The sequence below is a fragment of the Orycteropus afer genome, unplaced genomic scaffold, assembly GCF_000298275.1.
Source record: "Orycteropus afer afer isolate SDZICR_OR568_19922 unplaced genomic scaffold, OryAfe1.0 scaffold00079, whole genome shotgun sequence".
In the NCBI taxonomy this organism is placed as follows: domain Eukaryota; kingdom Metazoa; phylum Chordata; class Mammalia; order Tubulidentata; family Orycteropodidae; genus Orycteropus; species Orycteropus afer.
The window spans coordinates 9,810,923-9,837,705 of record NW_006921666.1 but is presented as its reverse complement, the minus strand read 5'-3'; the positions used below and the strand labels follow the sequence as shown (position 1 = coordinate 9,837,705).

Genomic DNA, 26,783 nt, shown 5'->3' with positions numbered 1-26,783 from the left:
CAACTCATAGCAACCCCTCCTTGGGTTTTCGAGGTGGTATCACTACAGAAGTAGCTTGTCCAACCTTCCTTCCAAGGAGTAGCTGGTGAGTTTGAACCACCAGACTTCCAGTTAGCAGTCAAATGCCTTAGGCACTATGCCACTGTTCTGGTTACCTAATGCCACTCTGACAAGAATATATACCACAAATGGGATGGCCTTAACAAACAGGAGTCTATTCTCTTACAGTCCAGGAGGCTAGATGTCTAAGTTTAAAGTGTCAGGCTCTAGGGGCTCTTTCACACAGTAAAAGCCCCTTGACCTTGGGCTTCAGCTCTTGCTCCTGGCCCACTGAAGCTAGGGGCATCTCTTCACTCAGGCAGCTACTGGCTGCTGAAGCTAACAAGCCCAAGGTCAACAAATAAAATGGCACAGTCCCGATGTTACCAAACCACATGGCAGGCCATTAATTTAAGTCCATTTTAAGTCCCAAGGTCAGCAGCACATGGCAGGCTGCTGAACAGTGACATGGCTACATGCAGGGGTCCATGCATGCCTTAAGCTACAGACCATTCCCAAAGCTGCTACTTATATACAGGAAGCAGACCACATCCCTAAAGCAGCTACTTAGTGCTTGTGGTAGATTCCCACCATGGAGATGATTGTCAGTCTCATCATGTGGAATAATTACCACCAGCTGCCCAGCCCCTCAACCAGGCCCAGCCAAGTTGACAGACAAATTTAACTACCACAGCCACCATGGACATTATTTCCAAACTTTCACTGTTGTAAACAATGCTCTATGTACCTAAGTCATTTTGTACACAGCAAATATATATTTTAGTAGGAATTCCTAGTAGTGTAATGGGTACAGTAAACGAATACTAACTTTTGAATTCTGGCTATCTGACAGGGCTTTGAACTGCTTTCAAACGGTTCACCAACTGCCGTTGTAAACAAGGGTCATATATGTGTCACATAACAACCAAATCTGCTGCTGGTGGTATTTTGATTCGAGTAGGAAACAAACAGCTATGCCCCATTTAAGGATGGCGGCTACCCATGCCACTTTGAATGTGTGCTGATCTCCAGATCCTGCTAATAATCCAGTCTTCCACAATTTTTAAGGTGAAGGCCTGTGGCAGGAAAAATGGTATGTCAGAGTTTTAAACTACATTTCCATTATACTGAGTGTAGCCAAAGTAATACATACATATTAGGAAAGTCTGTGATATGAGTTGCAAATATTTTATACCAAATTAGCATATATCTTTCAACTTTCATGATAATAGATATTCCCTTAAGGGCATAGTCTCTGGAACCAGCCTGGATTTAAATCTTGGCTCTGCCATTCATCAGTTGTGTTACCTTAAGAGAATTACTTAAACTTTTGTGACTGAGTTCATCAGTAAAGTGGTGATATTAATAGCAGTGCCAAAGGCATTTGACTGCTAACCAGTAGGCTGGCGGTTTGTGATAGTTGGAGCTGTGTGTCAATTTGGCTGGACCACAATTCTGTGTGGTTTGAGCTGTTGTGGTGTGGTTGTTCCCATGATGGGATCAGATGACTATGTTCTGAGTGGCCAATCTGTTGAAAGGGAGTTTCCCTAAGGGTGTGGCCTGCTTCCAGTATATCCAAGGACATCCTGGGAAGAGAGACATTCTTCTGTGGATTGGGATTCTGTTGTGCTGCCTACAACCATCTGTGAGTGAACAGTTCACCATTCAGCCTGGAGATCTTGGATTCGTTATTCGTTGGAGTCAACAGCCAGTGTACTGCCTGCCAGCCTTGAGCTCCTCAGCCCCTGAGGTTGCAAGAGCCAGGAAAACCTCCAGCTTGACGTTTGATCCAGGAACTTTGGACTTGCCAGCTTCTATAAGTGTGTGAGCCATTTTCCTAAGATAAATTTCTCTCTATATATATAAGCTTTACTGGTTTTTATTTCTCTAGAGAACCCAGCCTAACACACGGTTCAAACCCACCAGCCACTTGCCGGAAGGAAGATATGGCAATCTACTTCCGTAGAGATACCACCTCGGAAATCTAAGGAGTGGTCGCTGTGAGTCACAATCAAATCAACAGCAGTGAGTTTGGTTTGGTTTTGGTACCCTCATAGAGTTGTTGTTATCATTAAAAGAATGAATACCAAACGGGCTTAGAAAACATTTGGCACAAGCCAAAGACATAAAAGTATTGTTCAATATTTTTAAGCAGTCAAATTTAATGTTGATGCATTTTTAAATGCCATTCAAAGAAAAATTTTATTTGCCCTGGCTTCAAATTTCAGAGATGAAGTGGGAAAAAAAAATAAATAAAATAATTATTTTTTACTTTTTATAGTAATACACACCACCTAGATACTAAGCTATAGTCAAAACAGGTGTTCAATCTGTGAGAGCTATACACCAAGAACCGTGTGAGGTACTTTATGGTGGTAACTACCCTCTTCAGTAGGTGTTGGTATCCTCTTTTACCAGTAAGGAAACTGAGGTTCAGAGAGGCTTATGGCTTATGGCCAAGCTTCCTTTGTGCATTGATTTGCAAATATTCTTTAATCTTTTTCTCTCATGTCTGTTGCAAATTCTCAAGGCATATCCTGTGCCTACTCCCCCAAGCCCTCAGTAGATATTCAATCAGGGGCTGGCTGTCCTTGCCATACATTCACTAAGCAAGCCCCAAATTGACTTCCTCCAGTGATCTCAGCACTTTAGTACAAACTCTCTTTTGATGCCACCTATATAGTCTACTAAGTCTTGCAGATTCTCTCTCTGGAACATGTCTCCCATATACTCCTCCCTCTCATCCCAGCTGCCACCGTCCTGGTGCAACTCTACCTTACAGTCTCTGAGCTAACGTGTAAAATCTTCCCTCTGTAGTCTCCCATCCAGTGCTGCCCAGCTCCATTCAGTGTCATGGCTCAACTCTCAAACCTCCAGAGGCTCCCACTGCTCACTCACTGTCTACCCTTTCTACCCTTTCCCGGCATTTGAGGCCCTGTGCTACCAAGCCCCAACCTACCCGTGGTTTTGCTTCCAATATTCCCCCTTCATTCAACGAAACACCTAACTATTCCTTGAGCAGACTTTCGGTCATGTGCGTTCACTGTAGAATGTCTCTCTGCATTCTCAAGTCAGCTCAAGATCCATGAAATTGTCTTTTACTTTGATTACACTTACAGCTCTGGTGGCACAGTGCCTAAGGCATTTGACTGTTAACCAGAAGGTTGGTGGTTCAAACTCCACAGCCAGTCCACCGAAGGAAAATGGAACAATTTACTTCTGTACAGATTTACTGCCTCAGAAACCCGATGGGGATCATTATGGGTTGGAATCTACTGGATGGCAGTGGGGCTTTTTTTGGGTTCATATCTCTTACTCCCCTTTCCACTTCTTTTCACCCCTACCCCCACCCCATGCCCTGGACTTGTTTATAAACTCCGTGAGAGCTGAAATACTACCTTCATGGTATTGTCTGAAATGCCTTCACAAATGGATAGTTGATAAACCCCCCAGTCTAGTGTCTGATGGGTGCAGCCGCTCAGGGGAGGGAGAGGAAAAGCTGGGTTAAAAGGGTACTGGTGCAGCAGGGCTGCAGGGAGGTCCATCAGGTAGCCCCGCCCAAATGGACTCTACCGGATTAGAGGGTCTCTTCTGGCTGTTCAGTGGCCTTGTGCCCGGCCTACTGGAAAGCAGCTCTTCTCACAAAGACAGTCCTGGGAATCTACTTCAGAAATACCACCCATTGAAAATTTTATGGAGTGACACACAAGGGGTCACCAAGAATCAGGGATGCCATTCCTTGGAGTCAACTTCACGCGCAACTTTTTTTCTGCTCACAAAACTGTCACTTGCAGCCAAGTGACCATTACTGGTTACCTGTTCCCTTTGGATAGTATCTGATGGCTGTCAGCTCATATCCAGAGCAGGCACGGCGCACAGAGAACATTATGGAAATACTGGTTGTATGAACAAACTCTGCACTGAATTTAGAGTCGGTGAGAACGTCAGAATGTTAGATAAACTTCCTTGATTCAACCGAAGAAACTAAGGGAAGACTCACCATAGGGCACACAGCAATTAGAACTAGACCAAGAACTTCCGCCTACTGACTCCCAGTTCAGGACATATTCCTCAGGATGTCGGAGCCACGCAGAATTCAGGTCCCCTGCCTCAGGTTCCCTGTTCATTTTCATTTCCGTCATTTCAAAGTCTCCTTCGCCCTTCCGCCAACACAATATTCCTGTCTCCTCAAGTCTCAGTCTTGAAGAGAATAGTCCCAAGAGGCGAGGAGACTTCTGCGGGGCCAGGTCAGTCGGCTGCCGCGAGAGAAGGAACCAGACTATCAACTGAAGACCCTTTACTTTGGAGCAAACCACCTTTAAGCTCCGCAGCTCACGTAACCGACTCGGGCAGCGACGCGGCCACGCCCGGGCAACACCCCCAGGGCTCAGACACGCCTGCTGACACGTGGCCTACATTCAACGCTTTGGCGGAGCAGAACTCCCACGCCCCGCCTCCCTTAGATCTAGCCTATTAACGTCGACAGACAAAAGCTACACCCAATGAGAAGGAAGCGGCTTTCTCCATGACCCTATCGGCTGCTACAACACAAAAACGGACACGCCTAGCTGGCTGACGCTACACCTTGGTAGTTCCGGGTCCTTCCAAGTTTAGCTTCTACAGTTCCCGAGCTGAGCCCGAGGGGCAGTTAGAAGTGACTCGGTAATCAGGTAGGTCAGTGCGGCCTGGGCACATTGGCGTTGGGCCGGCAGCGGTTGCTGCGTCCTCCAACCTTGGGGTGGGTTGGAGGCATAGGGGGAAGGCCAAGGAGATGGGCCTGGACGAGCAGAGCACGTGGAACACCGTCTTGATCGTGGCTGGGGGTGGGGACCTGCCCGGCGGGCTCCGCTTCAGTCCAAGTACGAAATACGTGGGCGTGGCGTGCACATTGCCTGGTCTCGTCGGTTCAGCACCTGGGAGGTGGAACAGAAAGAGTGTCTTTCTAAACCTGTACGCTGGAGGCCCCACCGACCACCTGGGGGCGGTTTTTCCCCTCTTAAAGTTCAAATTGTGATAGACTTTCTGAGTGGTTATAACAGCTTAACGCACACTGCTCAATTTCTACGCGGGAGAAAGATTTACAGCCTTGGAAACCTTATGGGGCAGTTCTCCATCCTATAGGGTTACTATGAGTCGGAATCGACTCAATGGCAGGGAGTTAAGCACTACAGTTTTTAACTAAGTTTTCCATATACAAGCCTTATAGGTTATAGTGGGAGCTCTGGTAGCGTAGTGCCTAAGGCACTTGACTTCTAACCAGTAGGCTGGCGGTTCAAACCCACCAGCCACTCCTCGGAAGGAAGATGGGGCAATCTACTTCCGTAGTGATGTTTTTATGTGCCTTCAAGTCGGACCCGACTCATAGCGACCCCTCCTTGGGTTTCCGAGGCAGTATCACTACGGAAGTAGATTGCCCGACCTTCCATAGTGATACTGCCTCGGAAACCCAAGGAGGGGTCGCTGTGAGTCGAGTCGAACTCGAAGGCACATAACAACAACATAGGTTGTAGTATCTTTCTCACGTGCAAAAAGAAGTATACTGAGATTGTTACCTGACCAAGGTAGCTCACCAACTAATAAGTGATGGAGCCCTGCCTTGAACCAAAGCCAGACTCCAGAGCCTGGGCCCTTAACCTCCACTGAGTTGTGTGTTAGGAAAACAGCCAACATTTTCACACCAATGCTTGCAGAGTCCAGGAAGCCTTGTCCCCTCAGTTGATTGTTCTTGTTAGGTGCCATCCAGTCAGTTCCGACTCATAGAAATTCTGTGTACAACAGAACTGAACACTGCCCCCTCCTGTACCATCCTCACAGTCCCTGCTAAGTTTGTGCCTGTTATTGCAGCCTCTGTGCCAGTCTATCTTATTGAAAGTCTTCCTGTTTTTCACTGACCCTCTACCAAGCATCCTGCTTTCCCAGGACTGATTCCTTCTGATAATAAGTCCAAAGTATATGAGAGGAATGTCTCTTCTAAGGAGCATTCTAGCTGTATTTCTTCCAAAACACTTCTTTGGTCTCTGGCAGTCCATGCAATCAATATTCAATATTCTTCACCGACACCATAATTGAAAAGCATCAAATCTTTGGACTTCCTTATTCATTATCCAGCTTTCATATCCATATGAGGCAATGAAAATACCATGGCTTGGGTCAGGCCCACCTTAGTCTTCAAAGTGACATCTTTGCTTTGAACACTTTAAAGAGGTCTTTTGCAGCAGATTTGCCCAATGCCATACGTCATTAGATTTCTTGACTGCTGCTTCCATGGGCATCAATTGTGGATCCAAGTAAAATGAAATCCTTGGCAACTTCAATGTTTTTCTGTTTATCGTGATGTTGCTTATTGGTCCAGTTGTGAGAGTATTTTTTTTACACACGTTAATGTGTAATCCATATCGAAGGCTGTATAGTCTTTGAACTTCATCAGTAAATGCTTCAAATTCAAGTCATCTTCAGTTTCACCAAGCAAGGTTGTGTCATCTGCATATCACAGGTTGTTCTGTTCATAAGTCTTCCTCCAATCCTGATGCTGCATTCTTCTTCATATATTCCAGCTTCTTGGGCTATTTGCTCAGCATACAGATTGAGTAAGTATGGTGAAAGGATACAACCCTGACACACACCTTTCCTGATTTTAAACCACTCAGTATCCCCTTCTTCTGTTTGAATGACTGCCTCTTGGTCTATTACCAGTTCCTCAGGAGCACAGTTAAGAGTTCTGAAATTTCCATTCTTCGTAACATCCATGATTTGTTGTGATCCACACAGTTCAATGCTTTTGCATGGTCAATAAAACACAGGTGAATCTCTTTCTGATATTCATGGTTTTCAGCCAAGAGCCATCTGACATCAGCAGTAATAGCTCTCATTCCACATCTTCTGAATGTGGCTTGAATTTTTGGCAGTTTCCTCTTGCTACACTCATTTTTTAATTCTTTTCAGCAGAATTTTACTTGCATATGATATTAATGATATTGGTCAGTAATTTCCACATTCTGCTTTATCACCTTTCTTTGGAATGGGTACAGATACAGATCTCTTCTAGTAGGTTGGCCAGATAGATGTCTTCCGAGTTTCTTGGAGTGAGCATGTCCAGTGTTGTATCTGTTTGTTGAAATATTTCAATTGATACTTTGTCAGTTCCTGGAGCCTTGCTTTCCACCAATGCCTTCAGTGCCTCTTGGACTTCTTCCTTCATTGCTGCAAAAAGGACAAGGAGGCCACATGTTCTGACCTCCTCTAACCCTGCAAGGGGAAGGCAGGATTACCAGCAGTAAACCAAGGCCTATTACTGCAAGGCCAGACATGCTGCCTCCCCTCCAGCCCTTTCTCCAACCGTTCCTCCCAAAGCACCACCACCTCTCTCCTGGGTTCGATAATTCGCTGCAATGGCCACACAGAACTCACAGATTATGAGGTTTATTAGGGAAGCACCAGGCTACAACTCAAGTTCAGGAAGAATGCTCAGTCTCTCTCCCAGCCCACCATCCCTCAGCCAACAGTCTCTCACAGTCTCTTTCCCAGCAGGGCTGGTCCCTCGGTGTCTCACTCAGCAATGCTTGTCTCTTGCATCTCTTTCCCAGCAGCACGTGTCTCTTTCAGGGGCACGTGTCTCTTTCGGCAGCACGTCTTCCTCAACCAGCCATCAGAGAGAGTTCTGCCTCCAGGAGGCCTCCTTTTGAGCCCGGAAGGGTGGTCAAACTAGCCAATCACAGCATCAGAACTCTAAGCACGTGAGAGAGAGCGGGGAACCTCCCAGAACATTGTATTGTGCCACGCCCAACAGAAATAACCCAGGTGGGGACTTTAAAATCAGGATCTCCTCAGTTGCTAATAGCAATTCCCACCTTGGAGTTTACAAAGACTTATGGGTAGAAAAGCCACACTAACTAATTTACTACACTGCAATTGCCATCAGTTCTTGATAATATGCTACCTCCTGAAATGGTTGAATGTTGACCAGTTGTTTTTGATGCAGTGACTGTATATTCCTTCCATCTTCTTTTGATGCTTCCTGCATTGTTCAAAATTTTGTCCATAGAATCCCTCAGTATTGCAACTTGAGGCTTGAATTTTTCCTTCAGTTCTTTCATTCTGAGAAATGTTGAAAGTGTTCTTCCCTTTTGGTTTTCTAACTCCAGGTCTTTGCACATTTCATTATAATACTTTGCCTTCTTGAACCACCCTTTGGAATCTGTTCAGCTCTTTTATGTCATCATTTTTTTCCATTAGTTTTAGTTAGTTACTCTGTGCTCAAGAGCAAGTTTCAGAGTCTCTTCTGGCATTCATTTTGATCTTTTCTTTCTTTCCTGTCTTTTTTATGTATGATGTCCTTGATGTCATCCCCCAACTAGTCTGGTCTTTGGTCATTAGTGTTCAGTGCATCAAATCTATTTTTGAGATGGTCTCTAAATTCAGATGGGATATACTTAAGGTTGTACTTTGACTCTTGTGGACGGGTTTTAATTTTCTACAGCTTCAACTTGAACTTTTATATAAGTAAGTGATAGTCTGTTTTGCAGTCAGTGCCTGGCCTTGTTCTGACTGAAGGTATTGAGCTTCTCCATCATCTCTTTCCACAGATGTAGTTGATTTGATTCCTGTGTATTTTATATGTTGAGGTATGTGTGTATAGACCTGTTTATATTGTTGAAAAAAGATATTTGCAATGAATAAGTTGTTAGTCTTGCAAAGTCTCTTCTATCAAGAGATTTCCAGAGTTGTTTCTTTGACCAAGACTATTTTTCCATCTTCTGAATCTCTTTTACTTCTGACTTTCACAGTCCAGTCACCAATAATTATCAATGTGTCTTGACTGCATATTTGATCAATTTCACACTGTGGAAGTTGGTAGAAATCGTCAACTGAATATTGAAAATTTTTAGTGAGGTATCTGACTGCTAACCAGATGGGTGGTAGTTCAGACTCACAAGCCACTCCACAGAAGTAAGACCGGGCAATCTACTTCCGTAAAGATTTACTGCCTCAGAAATCCAGTAGGGGTCGCTATGAGTCAGAACTGACTCGACAGAAATGGCTTTGGTTTGGGTTTTTTTGGTTTTGTTTTTACCTTGATGAAGGAGCACTCTGGTGGCATTCTGGTTAAAGCATTGGGCTGCTAGCACCAAAAGGTCAGCAGTTCAAACCCACCAACCATTCCACAGGAGAAAAGATTCTATAAAGATTCACAGCCTTGGAAACCCTATGGGGAAGTTCTACTCTGCCCTGTAGGGTCACTGTAAGTCGGAATTGACTCAGTGGCAGTGGGTTTTGGTTTTACCTTGATGAGGGTGGTTGGTTTACAAGCATTGCCTTGTGAATTGAACAGTACAGCAAGAAGGTTTTCCTTCAGGAGGTGTGGTGGTTATGGTTTTTTTTGTCAACTTGGCTAGGCCTGGTTGAGTAGGCCTGGTTGAGCGGCTGGGTAGCTGGATGTAGTATTCCCCATGACGAGACTGGTAATCAACTCCATGGTGGACTCTACTCTGAGCAGCTGGGTATGTGATCTGCTTCCCATATGTGTGCAGCTTTGGGAATGGTCTCTAGCTTATGGCACGCTTGGACCCTGCACATAGCCATGTCATTGTTCAGCAGCCTGCCATGCTCTGCTGATCTTAGGACTTAAAATGAATTAATGACCTGTAGTGTGGTTTGGTAACATCAGGATTGTGCCATTTTATTTGTCGACTTTGGGCTTGTTAGCCTCGGCAGCCAGTAGCTGCCTGAGTCAAGACATGCCTCTAACTTCAGTGGACTGGGAGCAAGAGGCAGAGCTGAAGCCCAAGGTCAAGGGGCTTTCACCCAGCCCCTAGAGCCTGGCATTTGAACTTGAACTTAAAGCCTCCAAATTGTAAGAATAAACTCCTGTTTGTTAAGGCCATTGCATTTGTGGTATATTCTTGTCAGAGTGATACTAGGTAACCAGAACAGGAGGAAAGAAACAATTCCAATGTTCCAAACTCTGGTTTTAAAAAACACAGAAAATTAGAGTTGAGGTGGTACTTGGTAAGATCGAAGAAGACGAGTACCAAGCCCAGCGACAGACCAACAGAGGTTGGTTGGGTGCTCACAACATGTTACTCAGAACTGTAAGCCTCAGTTTCTTCATTTGTAAAATAGTTAAAGATACCAACTTATGGTTGGCACTAGTACAAAAAGCCTGACACCCGAAGTATTTCTTGAATAAACATTAAACAGAAAACAGAAATGTTATTATTATTTTTAACTCTGAAATTTTGCCCTTTAGGGCCTCCAAACTGAACTGCTTGCATTTTTCTTTTTCTCTCCAGCCCTTGTCCACGTGCCCACAAACTCTTGACCATGCAAAATCTTGGTGTGGAGGCCATTTTTTTTTAGGCTTTGCAAACCAGTAGCAGTAGTATTTTTCCCCATTATAATCAACTGCTTTCCATAATCTTATACTGAGTAGCTGCAGTGTAATTTCCCTCTTGTTAGACACTCAAGATGTTTCTCACTTTAGACATGGTAATGCTGTGGTAAGCATGTTGGTTATTTATTTTTTATTTTTGGGATATAATTTACAACATTAAGTTCACTATTTCAAAGTATACTGTTCAGGAGTCTTTACTACATTCAAAAGGTTGTGCAACCATGACCTGAATCTAATTCCACAACATATTTATCACCCAAAAAATAAACTCGGCCCCATCCCAAGACCCCCAGCTTTGCCATAGACTAAATGTGGAGGGACACCCAGGAAAATCATTAACACCCTGGCATGTGGGCACCCCTCTGCATTCAGCATCCCTTACGTGCAAGCACCCTCAGCTGGACACCCTCAGTCCACCCACCCCCATCCCCCATGGCTAATTCTGGGTTTTGGCAGGAGGCTGGACAGTGCAGTCCAGCTGAGCTCTGGGGCCTCCTTCTCTGGGTTAAATCAAGGCAGAGAGGGAAGTCCTGCAGGAGAACTGCTTTTACCCATTCGGGCGCATGACCTGAGGCCCAGCCCTCCTCTAGCAGTGCAGAGGCCTGGTCAAGTGGACAACCCAGGCCGCATTGCACCAAGCAGCCTTCACCCTGCAGGTTCCAAGCCTAGCTGAGCCTTTTCATGTGTCTCCACCCTCATTGGGATATTGAGGCCAGGAATGGGATCCTGGAGAAGGGATATGGGACACCCAAACTGGACAGCTGCCAAGATGCTGTCTTCAGTGCAGAAAAGCATTTTGGAAACTATCCCAAGTCTTTGCTGCTTCTCTATAGAAGACTACTTGACAAGCTAACCCCCTGGTGAATGAAGTCAAAAGTGTTTGCTGATACAGAGACCCCACATTTAAAGCTGGGCTTGAAAGATTTTGCTGATGATTTAGCTTCAGGATTATCAGCAAACAGAGGTTAAAAGACTTGAAGCCAAAGTAGTGAACCTTTGAAAGTTGATGGAACCACTGTAAAAATAAAGCAGGATGACCTCAGAGCAGCATTAACAGCAAGGAATGGAGAAGCTGAGCACTTAATTCAGGACGCAGCAGTGAAACCCAGAAACCCACCTTGTCAACATGTTATTCCACAGCAGAAACCGAATTACAGAGAGCTGCGGTAGACACTACCCACCCAACCTATCATCTGGAGGAATCCATTGACAGTTTTGAAAAGAGAAAAATAAAGGATATGAAGATGATAGTTTCAGAGTTTGTCACTTCGGAAAATTAAAGCAAAACTTTAGAGGTATACATTGTACCTATGAAAATATACCAAAGGTTGGTGAAGAAGATGTAGAAATTTTCAGCTATCAATGAGAGGTTGATATACAGAAGTTATTTAATTTTCTTAAATATATTTCACATTTTTATTTTTAGTTTACAAAGACTCAGAATCTAGGATTATTAATTTATTATTATTATTATTATTATTATTATTGTGATTTGGGTGAATGTTTACATAACAAATTGGTTTTCCATTCAACACTCCATATAGGATTACTAAAATTTAAAACTTTCTGGCTTGATAAGTAAAACTTCAAAATGAAATGCTATTGAAAATGGAGAAAAAAAAATTTATGCTAACCAAAAATAAAGATTTTAAATAATACATATCCAATTCTTTCAACTTCCTACCAACTAACTAGCAAATCTGTCTTGGAAGAAGTACAGCCAGCAAGTTCAACGAGACAGAAAATAACAAACATGGGTGAGGATGCTGAGAGATTAGGACTTTCATACATTGTTGGTGGGACTGTGAAATGATCCAACCACTATGGAGAGCAGTATGCTGATTCCTTAAAAAGCTGGAATTAGAAAAGCCATTTGACCCAGAAATCCCATTACTAGGTATATATCCTAACGAAGTGAGAGCCAAGACAAGAACAGATATATGCACACCCACGTTCATCGCAGCACTGTTTACAATAGCAAAAAGAAACAACCTACATGCCCATCAACAGAAGAATGGACAACCAAACTATGGTACATACACACCATGGAATACTATGCAACACTACAGAATGATATAGAATCTTCAAAACACCACATAACATGGGTGAACTTTGAGGACATTATGCTGAGTGAAATAACAATCATAGAAGGACAAATATAGTGTTAGTTCATTATTGTAAAAAGTCAAGGAAAGGTTTATATTTGGAAGGAAACGTTCCTTATTGGTTACTGGGGGTGGGAGGAGAGGGGAGCGAACACTGCAAAAAAAAAAACATTGATCCATGTCACTTTAGTTTTGTGCATTTCACTGTACATATATTTCAATAAAATTTACTTAAAAAAAAAAAGAAGAAGAAGTGGTACAGCCAGAATGCTCCTTGGAAGTGAGAATGGCCAGACTTTGTCTCCCCTACTTTGGTCGTGTTGTCAGAAGGGACCATTCCCTGGAGAAGGATATCATGCTTGGTAAAGTGGAGGGTCAGTGAAAAAGGAGAAGGCCCTCAACGAGATGGATTGACACAGTGGCTGCAATGATGAGCACAGTGTAGCAAGGAAGTGTTTCATTCTGTCGTACATAGGGTCACTATGAGTTGAAACTGACTCGACAACACCTGACAATATCACCTAGTGATACATAAACTCCAGTTTTTAAAAGATTATTTATTTTAGAGTAGCTCATGTTAATGCACTTGACTAAGCTGAAGGAGCTCTAGTGGTGTAGAGGTCCTTTGGCTGCTAACCAGAAGGTCAGTGGTTTGAACCCATCAGCTGCTCCATGGATGAAAGATGAGGCAGTCTGCTTCCATAAAGATTTACAGCCTTGGTAACCCAATGGAGGTTGCTTGAATTAGAATCGATTCAATGGTAGTGAGTTTGGCTTTTGATTTTGGTACCGAGTTAAGGTTGCCATAGTAAGTAGATAACAAAAACCAAGAGATCTAACAATTCTACTTAGTTTCTTTTACATTTCATGTTTTTCATGCTTTCATCACCAGAAAAGGGTCCTATCTAGTCACTCTGATTAAATACAAATTTTCTTCCATGAAGCCTGTGGTGGTTAAGTTTGTGTGTCAACTTGGCTGGGCCTGGTTGAGTGGCTGGGCAGGTGGATGTAGTTATTCCCCATGGTAAGATTGGTAATTAACTCCATGGTGGAATGTACCGGAGCGGAGCAGCTGCCTAACTGCTTTAGGGATGTGGTCTTCATCTCATATATAAGAAGCAGCTTTGGAAATGGTCTCTAGCTTATGGCACACTTGAACCCTGCATGTAGCCATGTTGTTGTTCAGCAGCCTGCCATTCTCTGCCGACCTTGGGACTTCCAATGGACTTGAATTAATGGCCTTCCATGTGGTTTGGTAATGTCAGGACTGTGCCGTTTTACTTGTCAACCTTGGGCTTGTCAGTCTCAACAGCCAGCAGCTGTCGAGGGAAGAAAAACCTCTAGCTTCAGTAGGCCAGGAACAGGAGGCAGAGCTGAAGCCCAAGGTTGAGGGACTTTTTACCCAGCCCCTAGAGCCTGGCACTTTGAACTCTGACTTAAAGCCTCCAAACTTTTAGAGAATAAACTCCTGTTTGCTCAAGCCATTCCATTTGTGGTATATTCCTGTCAGAGCGGGACTAGGTAACCAGAACAAAGAACCTTAAGTAAAAACACATTTTCTTTCTCTTTTTTCTTAACTTTTGCTGAAAGTTTTCCTTTCAGTAAGAACATAATCAAACAGAATAAAAGAAATGAAACAGAATAAAAGATATCAGTCTGTTTACAAATATGCATAAATTTTAGCTTCAAAAAAAGTAACATTCAGCCAGATTCAGGTTTTAAAACAAATAGAACTGCTGCTGTACTGAAACATTATACATCATTCTACAACTTTTGGAAAGTTAATAATTTGGTGGAATGTCACCTAAGAAAACATAAACAAGCACACATGAATATCATGTATCATTAAAAATCTTGTAAAAATTTGACCAAACTACCACCTAGTAAATGAAAGGGTAAATTAAAGTCACACATTCTTGAAAATATAAAACAGTTTAATTGGAATGTTTCACTATGTCTAAAGTTTTGTTTCTTTCAGTGGTGGATTGTAATTTTATTTCATGGATCCCAGTCAGGCATATGTAATTATGAAATTTATCAACTCGTTTTGGATACCCAGAAAAAGCAATTCCTGTTACCATAAAAGTAAAGACTTTCTAGGAAGCTTAAAATAAAAGAAAAACCCTGTACCGATTAATAGTCAGTCTCCATGTGTTCCCCATTCTCTCCTCTTTCTATTAATAGTTGAGTATTTTTATCATGAAGTAGTGCAGTATTTTTTTTTTTTTCTGCATCTATGAGATAATCATGTTTATTTTCCATTTATTAGTGTGGTATATTACATTGATTGGTTTTCTTATGTTGAACCAAACTTGTATTCCTGGGATAAAGCCCACTTGGTTGTGGAGTATAATCCTTTTTATATGCTTTCTGATTTAGGTTTGTAAATATTGTGTTGAGAATTTTTGCATCTATATTCTTAAGGAGTATTAGTCTATATATTATTTTTCCTGTGTTGTCTTTGTCTGATGTCAGGATAATATTGCCTCATAGTCTGAGTTGGCAAATGTAATAAACATCTTATAGATGATTTTCACACCCTTTTGGATTATTTTCTTAGAAATTATTCTTCTCTACTCCTTCAGATACGTAAAAGATTCTCCAAAGAGCAAGGCCAAGCTCAGCTGTCCAGTACTCACGTTTTAATAAAATGTCTGTGCCCAGCAGAGCAGCTCCAAAGGAACTGGATTCAGCATTTCATCCAATGAATTGTTATTGAGCACTTTGTGTATAGAACAGGGTTTATCAACCTCAGCACTACAAATACTGTGGTCTGGATAATTCTTTCTTGTTTGGGGCTGTCCTATGCGTGTAGTACAATGGTTAGCAGGACCCCTGTCCACTACCCATTAGATGCCAGTAGCATCCCTTCATCCCCTAACCCCACAAGTTGTGACAACTGAAAATGTCTCCAAGATATTGCAAAATGTCCCCTCAGGGTCAAAATTGCCCTTGGTTAAGAACCATAATCTAAGAAGTGGTGCATGCTAGATTTCATATAGTCAGATAAAACCATCTCTGATTTTGAATTTGAATTCTCAAGACATAGTTGGCTTTGGAACCATAATTTCTCACTCTCGATCACCACTGTGCTGATGACTTTTCTATTTAATATGCACAGAACTTCTGTGGAGAATAAATGAAAAGCTCCTAACTGCTTCAGTTATGCATGATAAAGGTGGACCTAAAAATATTTAAATATGAAGATATGGTAGAGTGTCTTTGAAAATGACACCTAAATGTATACATTTTAAGGCAGATCAGAATTAATAAAAAGAAATATTTTAACATTAGAGGGAGCATACATGTGCACATAAAGATGGAACATTGGAAAACCCAGAGTGGGTGACCCAAGAGAAGCCAGAAAAGGATTAATCTGATAGGTAAGAGATTCAGAAAAGGCAAAGAAAGAGTGGTTTAATGGGAGAATTGGCAGGAATAAGGGCTGAAAAGAGACCACTGACTTTGGCAAGTACGTGAGCATTAGTTATTACCTCTTGGTGGCATAGTGCCTAAGGCATTTGACTGCTAACCAGAAGGCTGGCGGTTCAAACCCCCCAGCCACTCCTAGGAAGGCAGACTGGGCAATCTACTCCTGTAGAGATGCTGCCTCGGAAACCCAAGGAGAGGTTGCTATGAATCAGAACTGACTTGATGGCAGTGAGTTTGGATTTTTTTTTTCTTAAGAGCATCTAAGCAGAGAGGGGAGGATCGAGGCAGCCTGAGAGCAGTGGGTTAATTGGGAAGCAGAGAAGTTGAATTTGTGTGTACAGTGCACCTTTTCAGTATATTACCATTTCTGTGAGATTAAGATGGAGTATATGTAAATAAAGAATCTGAGCTCCTTTCTGAGCTGAGATATGGAAAAGGAGAGTTGAAACACACATGGTAACAGATGTCTGCAGAGCTCCTGAGGAGGCATGAGATCAACAGCCAGGTGGGATGGGTTTGCCTTGAAAAAGCAGAGGGCCACCTCTCTCTCCCAGACAAGAAGGAAGAGAATGAGAATTAGGGAAGGTAGGTATTGGTGGAGTGGATAGGAGAGAAGTTAGGTATTTATACCTGGTACTGTCTCTTCTCTGTGAGGGAGGAAACTGTTATGTACTAAAGGGAAGGAAGTGGGAAGGAGAATGATAATGACCTGGATGTCTGCTGAGGGACTAAATAAAATAAGGTTGATTTGTAATGTCCCAGCAGAGGATAAAAGTGAGACATTTATGATGGCACCAAGTCTGCCTGGCTGTAGAATTTGCTTCAGTAGTACTTTCAGTCATTCACTTGCAGAACTAGAGAGTGGCTGGTTAAATGATCCAGTTTTGTGGAATGCCCTGGTGGGGAGGCAGACTGCCTGCAGAGCAAGCAAACAGGGAAGTGGGTGGGGGGCTTCCTCACCCATGGTTGCCCCTGGGGCACAGACCTGAGGAAAGAAAACAAGGCCAGAGTTGTTAACCTGAAGAAAAAAGAAAGTCCAAGGATTTGGGGCTGGTCTTGATAGGGATGACAGTGGATTTAATGGGAGAAAATGACGAGGAAATGAGTGGAGATGAGGTAAGATTAGAGAATGGGGGTTCTAAGTATAATGTTTTAGAAGCTGTATAGATTGAGAGCAGGATTTCTCAAAATACGTCATCCACAGACCACTTACTGCACATAATCAGCGTTCACAGATCAACATTTTAAAGTAATTAGAAAAATTATCTCACTTTCTAAAAAAGGCATATTGTTCCATTTTAGTGAAAAGGAAAATGACATTTTTAGCCTTTTTCACCAAGATTTCTGTTATTGTAACTACTACACCCACTGAATTTCTGTTCTTACTCTTCATATTGGATTAGCCCTAACTCACAACTGCGCAAATCTGCCAAAGAGCTCTTTAAAGTGTTAAAAAGAAAAGATGTCACTTTGAGGACTAAGATGTGGCTGACCCAAGCATATGCATGCAAAAGCTGGACAGTAATAAGAAAGACCAAAGAAGAATTGATGCCTTTGGATTATGGTGTTGGCAAAGAATATTGAATATACCATGGACTGCCAGAAGAACAAACAGATCTGTCCTGGAAGAAATAACAGCCAGAATGCTCTTTAGAAGTGAGGATGGTGAGGCTTCGTCTCACATATTTTAGACGCGTTATCAGGAAGGACCAGCTCCTGAAGAAGGACGGCATATTGGTAGAGGGTCAGCGAAGAAGAAGACCTTCACAGAGATGCGTTGACACAGTGGCTGCAGCAATGGGCTCCAGCCCAGCGGGGATAGTGAGGATGGCGCAGGACCAGATGCTGTTTCATTGTGTTGTACATAGCATCCCTACGAGTCAGAACCAACGTGGTGGCACCTAACAACACAATTGTAGATTGGCACAGAAGCAGTTGAACAAGCAGGAGAATGTCCCAAACACGGGGTGATTTGTTGCCAAAAGACTTCCAGTGCGCGAACAGGCGTTCCCCACTCAAGATTGCAAATAAAGGCAGTTAGGTTTCTGATCCATGTTTTGGTTGCATTCAGCTCTTGACATTGTTTGTTCACATTTCATTATGGCATTTGAATATGGTTTAAAATGTATTTGATAATTTGTCAGCAGTTTCGCTAGTGAGTGCGGGGGGGAAAAAACCCACCAAGTGTTGAGAAAGCATGAAACTCTCAGCAACTCGTCCATGTACCACAGTTCAGTCTTCTTAAAAAACCCTAATGTGATTCTCAGGAGCTTGTAGCATAGTGGCTAAGGCACTTGACTGCTAACCAGAAGGCTGGCGGTTCAAACCCTCCAGCCACTCCTTGGGAGGAAGGTTAGGCAATTTACTTCTGTAGGGATAATTCCTTGGAAACCCAAGGAAGGGGTCGCTATGAGTCAATGGGACATAACAACAACAACAACAATGTGATTCTCAATGTTAAGACTTGTGATATTTTGCTAGTTAATGATAGATTAAGGGTATGCAAAATAAAGCTTTTGAAAAAGCCATTAGAAATCGGTAATGGCCATATCAGTGCCATTAAGAAGTATTTTAGACTTCTGGTAAGATGGAGGAGTAGGCAGAAAAGCGACATAGACCATCTTCAACAAAGAGAAGAAAAACCAATTGACAGATACAGAAGATAATCCTGGAGCCCTGAGCTTTGAAATGAACTATACAGAAGTGGATTAGGCACCAAGTAGTGGGAAAACAGTGAGTACAGAGGCGGTCAGAGTTGCAGACTATCAGCTACTCTGATAGCACCAACAGCCTGTATAGTTCCAAATGGTATTGGGACCTGAGAATTGACCTAAAGATCAGCCCTGGTCACCAAGGGCTGCAGGGATAACTGCACTGATGGCCTATGACTAGGAAGGGAAACAGCAAGGAGGGTGACAACCTGACCTGTGGGCTTTCCACTGTCCGGAGGGTGCAGCCATTTTGATTGTTTACATGGGGTGGCCATTTTGGATATTTAAAGTGACCAAGGGTGCAGCTATTTTGAATGTTTGTAAGTGGCAGCCATTTTGGATATTTAAAGTGACTGAGGGTGCAGCCATTTTGAATCTTTGCAAGTGGCAACCATTTTGGATTTTAAAGTGACAGCATTCTCATTTGAATTCCAGGGACCTAAGAATAGGCTCTGTTTGCCAAGGTTAGTAGGGTCATACGAGAGGCTGATAATAGGAAAGGAGACAGGTGGTAAGTGTATAAGTGCTGTCAACTAGCAAATAGAGGAGCACAGTACCCTGCTTGCATAGATAACATACAAAGAAAACAAAAATCGTGGGCAAGTCACTCCAACATAAAATCGCCAGTTAAATATAAACACAAAAACGTCACAATGCCTCGGCAGCAACAAAGCATCACAATCCACACAAAGAAGCAAGATAATCAGGAGAAACAAGGAACCAGGATACAGACCCAAAACATATTCCTGAGAAAGACACAACATTAGAACTCCCTAATAAGGAATTCAAAAGAATTATATTTAGGTATCTTCAACAAATTGAGAGACAGATCAAGGAAAACACAAAGGAAACCCTAGAACAATTTCAAAAGACAATACAAGAACAAAATGACAAAATAAATGAAAAATTAGAAATGATTCAAAATCTACACACAGAAATCCAGAAGATTAATACTAAATTTTCCGAAGTAGATAAGACATTGAATGGGCAAAGGTGCAGAATTGAATCAATGGAAGACAGAATTAGGGAGATTGAAGGCAAATACCTGAACACTTCTTTGGAAAGGGGTCAATCAGAAAAAAGATCAAAACAAAATGAAGAAAGCCTAAGTTTCATGTGGGATACTATCAAAAGAACCTACGTGTTGTCGAAATTCCTGTACAGAAAGAGACAAATAAAACCACTGAGAAAATTGTCAAAGATTTGTTGGAAGAGAATTTTCCTGGTATGATGAAAGATGAGAATATATCCATTCAGGAAGTCCAACGAACCCCAAACAGGATAGACCCCAAAAGAAAATTACCTAGACATATCATCATCAGAGTTACCAAAACCAAAGAAAGACAAAGAAAGAATCATGAGAGCAGCATGGGAAAAACAAAAAGTTACCTATAAGGAGCAACCAATAAGACTAAGCTTGGATTTCTCAGCAGAAACCATGCAGTCGAGAAGACAATGGGATGGTATATATAAAACACTGAAGGAGAAAAATTTCCAACCAAGAATTATGTACCCAGCAAAATTGTCCCTAGATATGATGGTGAAATTAGGATACTTCCAGATAAGCAGAAATTAAGGAAATTTGTTAAAACCAGACCAGCCTTACAAGAGATGCTAACAGGAGCCCTTTGGATAGAAAAGTAACAACAGCCAACAACAACTGACCATTAACGCACATGATGATATAACCCAGAAACCCAGCTATAGAAGTATCCGAAGTAAAGAAGCATACAAGATTGTAAACAGGGAAACGGAGACATCAATTGACCAATGAGGACACCTACAAACCAAAAAGAGGGAAAAAACTGTGTTGTTACAGAACTTGTAGATGGTAGGGAAGTCAAGACAACTACAAGATAGAATGGACTGTTCTAAACTTGGGAAGAAAACTATAAATCACAGGGTAACCTCAAAGAAAAATGATAAACCTTCACATCAAAAAAGAGGACCAGCATAAATATTCAGCAAATACTAAAACAATAGCAATGAAGGAAGTGATAACACGATTCATAAACAAAGCGAGCTCAGCGTAGAAAATTATATGGAACAAAGAAATCAACACCATGAAAAAGCACATAATAAAAATGACAGCAACAAATTCATATTTGCCGATAATTACATATCTGGCAAGGGACTTATCTCTAAGATTTATAACGGAAGAGTGGATGACCAAACTATGGTACATACACATAATAGAATGCTATACAGCACTAAAGAATAACGGGGAGTCTGCAAAACACCACATACTATGGATGAACTTGGAGGACATTATGCTGAGTGAAATAAGTCAGTCACAGAACGACAAATGTAGTATTAGTTCGTTGTTGTGGAGGGTCAAGGAAAGGCTTGTATATGGAGGGAAACTCTTTTGTTAGTTGCCAGGGGTTGGAGGGGAGGGGAGGGAACACTGCAAAAACAAATGCATTGACCCATGTCACTTTAGTTTTGTGTATTTCACTGTATATAGATAATATTTCAATAAAAAGCAAAAAAAGTATTTTAATTGCATTCCTTATTTCAAAAAATTCATTATTCCGTTCAGCAGCTGGTGTACTTCAGCAGAGCATTTGTGTACACGCTTCTTATCTGTTTCTTCATAAAGCACATCAAAAAGTCATATTTGGCATTTAATCACATTTTTAATTTTCCCTATTTATGTCAATCATGGTATTGGATGAAGAGAAAGCATTCGCCATCAGCTGTCTCTACAAATAAGGATTTATGTGGGTTGGAAACAAATACATCTTGGTTTTATCTGGTGGAGAAGAAAAAGAAGAACCTAAGAGAGTTTATGGCAGGCTGAAACTTTTTTTTTTTTTTTTTTAATTGTGATTTGGGCGAAAGTTTATAGAACAAATTCGTTTTGCATACAACAGTTCACACACAGTTTGGTTCATGACATTGATTGCAATCCCCATAAGGTGACAGATCTTTTCCCAGTTCCTCCCTGTGGTTTTTTGTTCCCTGTGTCCTTCCTTCCTGTTCATTCCTGCCCTCTGAGCTATCTCCCTGTGCAAATGCTGCCCTTCTGATCTCCCATGGTTGATTGAGGTACCTACACGGTATGAATACTTACCTTACAGGGCTGTCCATTATCTGGCTAGAAACCATGGGAATGAGTTCAATTTCAGGCCTGCAGGGTGACTAGGGATCAAACAGTTGTTTTAAAGTAACTGTGAGAGTGTGAACACCTTACACAGGTTGCCCAGGTTGTCAGTCTAGGTATCACCTGTGAAGTGAGAGGGACTGCAGTCAAAGAGGTGGCCACTGAAGCATTGGATTTTGCCAGCGACTCCTGTACCTGGAGACTGCCCTTTACAGGTAAGGCTTGGTGTAGCAGCCTTGATGATAACCCAGGGTAAGCCCCTTCTTTTCTAGTTCTGAGCATGAAGAAGCCATCAAGAAACAGACAGACATAAGCACACGTGCACACCCGTATGTTTATATACGTATGTAATCTTTTGTTCTCTTTTAGGAGCAGAAATGTATAAAGGCAGCTGGCAGAGCCGGAGAAGATACAGGAGGAGGGGTCACCAGCAGAACCCTGGGTTCAGACAGCATGGCTCCAGTGAGAGGCAAGTGCTCTGGGGCACCGGCTTTTGTCCTTGATGTTCTTCTCACACGTTAATGTGCACATGACTCACTGGGGATCTCACCCAAATGCAGATTCTAATTCATCTGTCCTGAGGGGGCGGCTTGAGGGGACTGTGGTTTCACAAGCTCCCAGGTAACGTCATGGCTGCTGACCAGTGGACCACACTCTGAGTAGAGGAGATGTGGCTACACTTTTCTTTCCTTTCAGACTGACCATGTCTTCTGGCCAGAGCATCAGCCATAACGTAAAAATGCCATCTGATGTAGCTGGAGAACTGTTTCTTCATTGTGTGGTCTTTTTCCTCCTTTGTTTTCAGCCAAAGAAAATAGCTTTCTGGAAACCTAAATTCATTAATTCAGCCTCAAACTCTCACTCACTGCCATTGAGTCAAATTCTGATCCATAGCAACCCCCATTGGGTTTCCGAGGTGGTATATCTTAATGGAAGTAGATTGCCCAGTCTTCCTCCGCAGAGTGGCTGGTGGGTTTGAACCGCCAACTTTCTGGTTAGCAGTCAAACGCCTTAGGCACTACACCACCAGAGCTCCTTATTAATGCAACCTAAGTCGGGCAAGAGACTACAAAAAAAGAAAAGAAACACAAGCACATGCTACATGTATATGTGTAATACAGTATCTAATACATATTTAAAAGGGTGTATGTGTTATACAATATTTAACACACATTAAAAAGTATATTAGAATAATAAGAATAATACAGTAAGCATGTCCCACTACCCAGCTTAATAAAAACCCCTTTATTACTTAAGAGAAGACTCCAGTATATCCCCCTTTCTGATGAAATCCCGGAGGAATCAAGATCTTGGATTTGATGTTGATCATTTGACTGGGGTTTTTTTCAGGACGGTTAGCATTTTCCCTATTCTGCTTATTTTTTGCATGAAAAAATACAAACAGTATACTTTCAGAACAAGATACACCTCAGTCTACCCTAGTCCCCCAAGAGAAGATACCTGGTTACAGTTCAAGGCTTCTGGTGTGACTTCTGCCCATAGAGGTCTTTGCACAGTTCTGTTGCACAAGATCCCCCCACGCCCAAAGCAGACACGTCTTCAAAAGTCTTCTCCACTCCACACCACCTTTTCACACACACAGATTTCTAGTTACAGAGTCAGGGAAGAGATCATATAACAAGGTACTTCTCTTAGTATCTTAGTATACTGTCTCAGCCCAGACAGTAAGTAACAAAAAGCATCAAAATGTTGTGGAAAGAACAAGGGCTTAGGAAGTGGGAGGTCTGGGTTTGACACCCTGCCTTTTTACATGAAATTGGACAAGTTACTTAACTGCTCTGAGTCAGTATTTCTTCTTGTACAAAACAACTTAATCCTTCTCTGGTGAATCAGAAATAATGTATGTAAAACCCCTAACAGACTGCCTGGTGATGAGTGGGACTTCAGTGTACAATCGGTTTGATTAGGTGTAGGATAAAACCTGTTCATCTGAGCCTAGTCCCCAGACCCATCCCATATTGTAACAAGATCAGGACAGTGCCCAGTGTTTGTATGTTTTGTAAGGGGAACCATGGATATTTTTTGGGCCCTGGGCCTTCTCACCAGAGCACAAGGCATAGCAGAATTAGAATATGCAGGATGAGTCTAGCTCAGCTCTGGCAGAGCCTCCTGGAAACCTGCTGGACAGCCACCTTCTGGGCTTCCTGTGGAAAGAATGGAGCAGCAGCCCTGGGATGAGGAACGTAGACATCTGTCATGACACGAGGTCCTCTCCTGCTGCTGCTGACAGAGCAGCTGCCTCAGGAAGGTCTGGCCCCGAGAAACAGGGAGGAACTGTTGTTCCCTGAAACTACACATCGACCTTAGTATTTATAGAAGAGAAGGGTCTTTCTTCCTTTCCACCTAGCTTAGCAATTAGTGTTCCTTTTGGTGTGTGTGTTTCTTGATTTTATAGTGGATTTTATCAAGATTCTAAAAGAAGGTCTTTGGCTTTACCATTGTATCCTTACGCCAATAAATGCCACAGTAGCCGCCTGACTTGGCAAATTTGAGTGTTTTGACCATGGCTCCATCCCAGTATTCGTGAGCAAATTGCCTGCATTCCCTGCACCCCAGTTTCTCCATCTGTAAGGCAGGGTAGCCAAGTAACATTTAAGCTATTTATGCTGCTGAATCTAATAAGCAATGGCCTTGTAATTGCTTTTAAGCTGAAGGATGAGCCTTCCTGGTAAATTTCTTTTCTTTTTTTTTTTTCATTGTGATTTGGGTGAAAGTTTACAGAGCAAATTCACTTTCCATACAGCAGCTCATATACTTTGTTTCATAACATTGACTATAATTCACCAAAATGCAAGAGCTCCCCTCCCACTTCCTCCCTATAGTTACCTCTTCCCTGTGCCCATCCCTCCATGCACTCCTGCCCCCTGAGCTGTCTCCCTGTGCATAAATAGCCCTTCTTTCTCCCATGATCGTTCTCTCCAAGGAGTGTATCAGGTAAATGTTCAACTCATATGCCTGTCTTTTGTTTGGCTGGAAGATACAGGTGTGGCTTCAATTCCAGACCTGAAGGGCAGCTAGGGGCCATAGTCTCAGTGGTTCCATCAGGTTCTATCAGACCAGCAAACCTGGTCCCCCTCACTTTTATTTTCCCCAAATGATTTTGAGTTTTGTTCCACATTGTTCTCCCTCTCTATCCAGGGTCTCCTACATAGATACCCCTCCAAGTGGTTGACAGTGGTAGCTGGGCACCATCTAGTTCTAGACTCGGCAATATCCAAGCTATCTGTGCCATCAGGATCGCTTCCAGACTGCAGCTCCATATGTTTCCTTTTTTGGTGTTTTCATGCAAATTCTTCTGCTAGTTGGAGTTTAGTCTACTTCCATATCCTTCCATTAAAGGCTCAGGATTATCTTCTGTATCCGTGTTAATTGGTTCCCTTTTTCTTTGTTGAAGAGGGTCTGTGCAGTCTTTTTGCCTATTCCACCATCTTAGCAGAACTCCCTTATTGACAAGGATTTCTATTCTCCTTTTCATCTGGAAACTTCCAAAAGACCTCACAAAATGCTCGTGTGTGTGTGTTAATAAGAAGAGGAAATTACTGTGTTATTATACTTCAGTACCAGTGGTACTGAAGGAGGAGTCCAAACTGCACTGAAGGAATTGGTGAAAAACAAGGCTTAGGAATTGACAGAATACCAATTGAGATGTTTCAATAAATGTATGCTGCAGTGGAGGCATGCTCTCATGTATGCCAAGAAATTTGGAAAAAGCTACCTAGCCAACTGAAGAGATCCATATTGGTGCCTGTTCCAAAGAAAGTTAATCCAACAGAATGCAGAAATTAGTGAACAATATCTTTAATATAACATACAAGCAAAATTTTGTTGAAGTTAATTCAAAAATGGTTACAGCAATACATAGACAAGGAAATACCAGAAATTCAAGCTGGGTTTAGAAGAGGATGGGGAATGAGGGATGTCACTGCTGATGTCAGATGGATCTTGGCTGAAATCAAAGAATACCAGGAAAACGTTTATCTGTGCCTTATTGACTGTGCAAAGGCATTTGACTGTGTGGATCATAACAAATTATATATAACATTGGGAGGAATGGGAATTCCAGAACACTTAATTGTGCTCATGCGGAACCTGTACCTAGACCAGGAGACAGTTGTTGGAACAGAACAAGGTTTAAAATCAGGAAGGGTATGTGCCAGGGTTGTATCCTTTCACCATACTTACTCAGTCTGTATGCTGAGCAAATAATCTGAGAAGCTGGAATATACAAAGAAGAACTTGGCACCAGGATTAAAGGAAGACTCATTAACAACCTATGATATGTAGATGACACAACCTTGCTTACTGAAGGTATAGAAGACTTGAAGCACTTACTGCTGAAGATCAAAGACTATAGCCTTCGAGATGGATTACATCTTAACGTAAGGATAAGGAGTCTCACATCATCATGACCAATGGAGACAATATTGAAGTTGTCAAGGATTTCGTTTTACTTGAATCTGCAATCAATGCCCATAGAAGCAGCAGCAGGCAAGAAATCAAACAATATATTGTGTTGGGCAAATCCACTGCAAAAGACCACTTTATTTATATATTTTTCCTCAGTTCTTTCTTTTTTTCTTTTTTAATTGTGATTTGGGTGAATGTTTACAGAGCAAATTCATTTTCCATGCAGCCATTCATACCCATTTTGTCTCATGACATTGACTGCAGTTCCCCACAATGTAACAGCTCTCTTCCCACTTCTTCCCTGTAGTTACCTCTTCTCTGTGTCCTTCCTTCCTTTGCATTCCTGCCCCCTGAGCTGTCTCCATGTGCAAACACTGCCCTTCTGTTCTCCCATGATTGTTCGTTCTAAGGTATATATCTACTTGATGTAAATATTCACTCTATATGCCTATTTTATTGTTTCACTGGAAACAACAGGAGTGAGTTCAATTCCGGACCTGAAGGGTAACTAGGGTCCATAGTCTCAGAGGTCTTACCAGACTCTATCAAACCAGTAAACCTGGTCTACAAAA

At 42.2% G+C, this 26,783-nt stretch overlaps 1 protein-coding gene and 1 pseudogene across 1 annotated transcript in view; both read left to right on the top strand.

The window, feature by feature from the left end:
• Positions 1–11,293: 11,293 nt before the first annotated feature.
• Positions 11,294–11,795, top strand: LOC103197523 (annotated as a pseudogene).
• A 10,353-nt stretch (positions 11,796–22,148) lies between these two features.
• DCAF4 (DDB1 and CUL4 associated factor 4) overlaps positions 22,149–26,783 on the top strand; it is a 21,813-nt gene continuing 17,178 nt past the window's right edge. Inside the window, exon 1 of the mRNA XM_007941400.1 lies at positions 22,149–22,252. Within this exon, the coding sequence (XP_007939591.1) occupies positions 22,161–22,252 (92 nt within the window). The 5' untranslated portion in view covers positions 22,149–22,160. The remainder of the gene's footprint in view (positions 22,253–26,783) is intronic.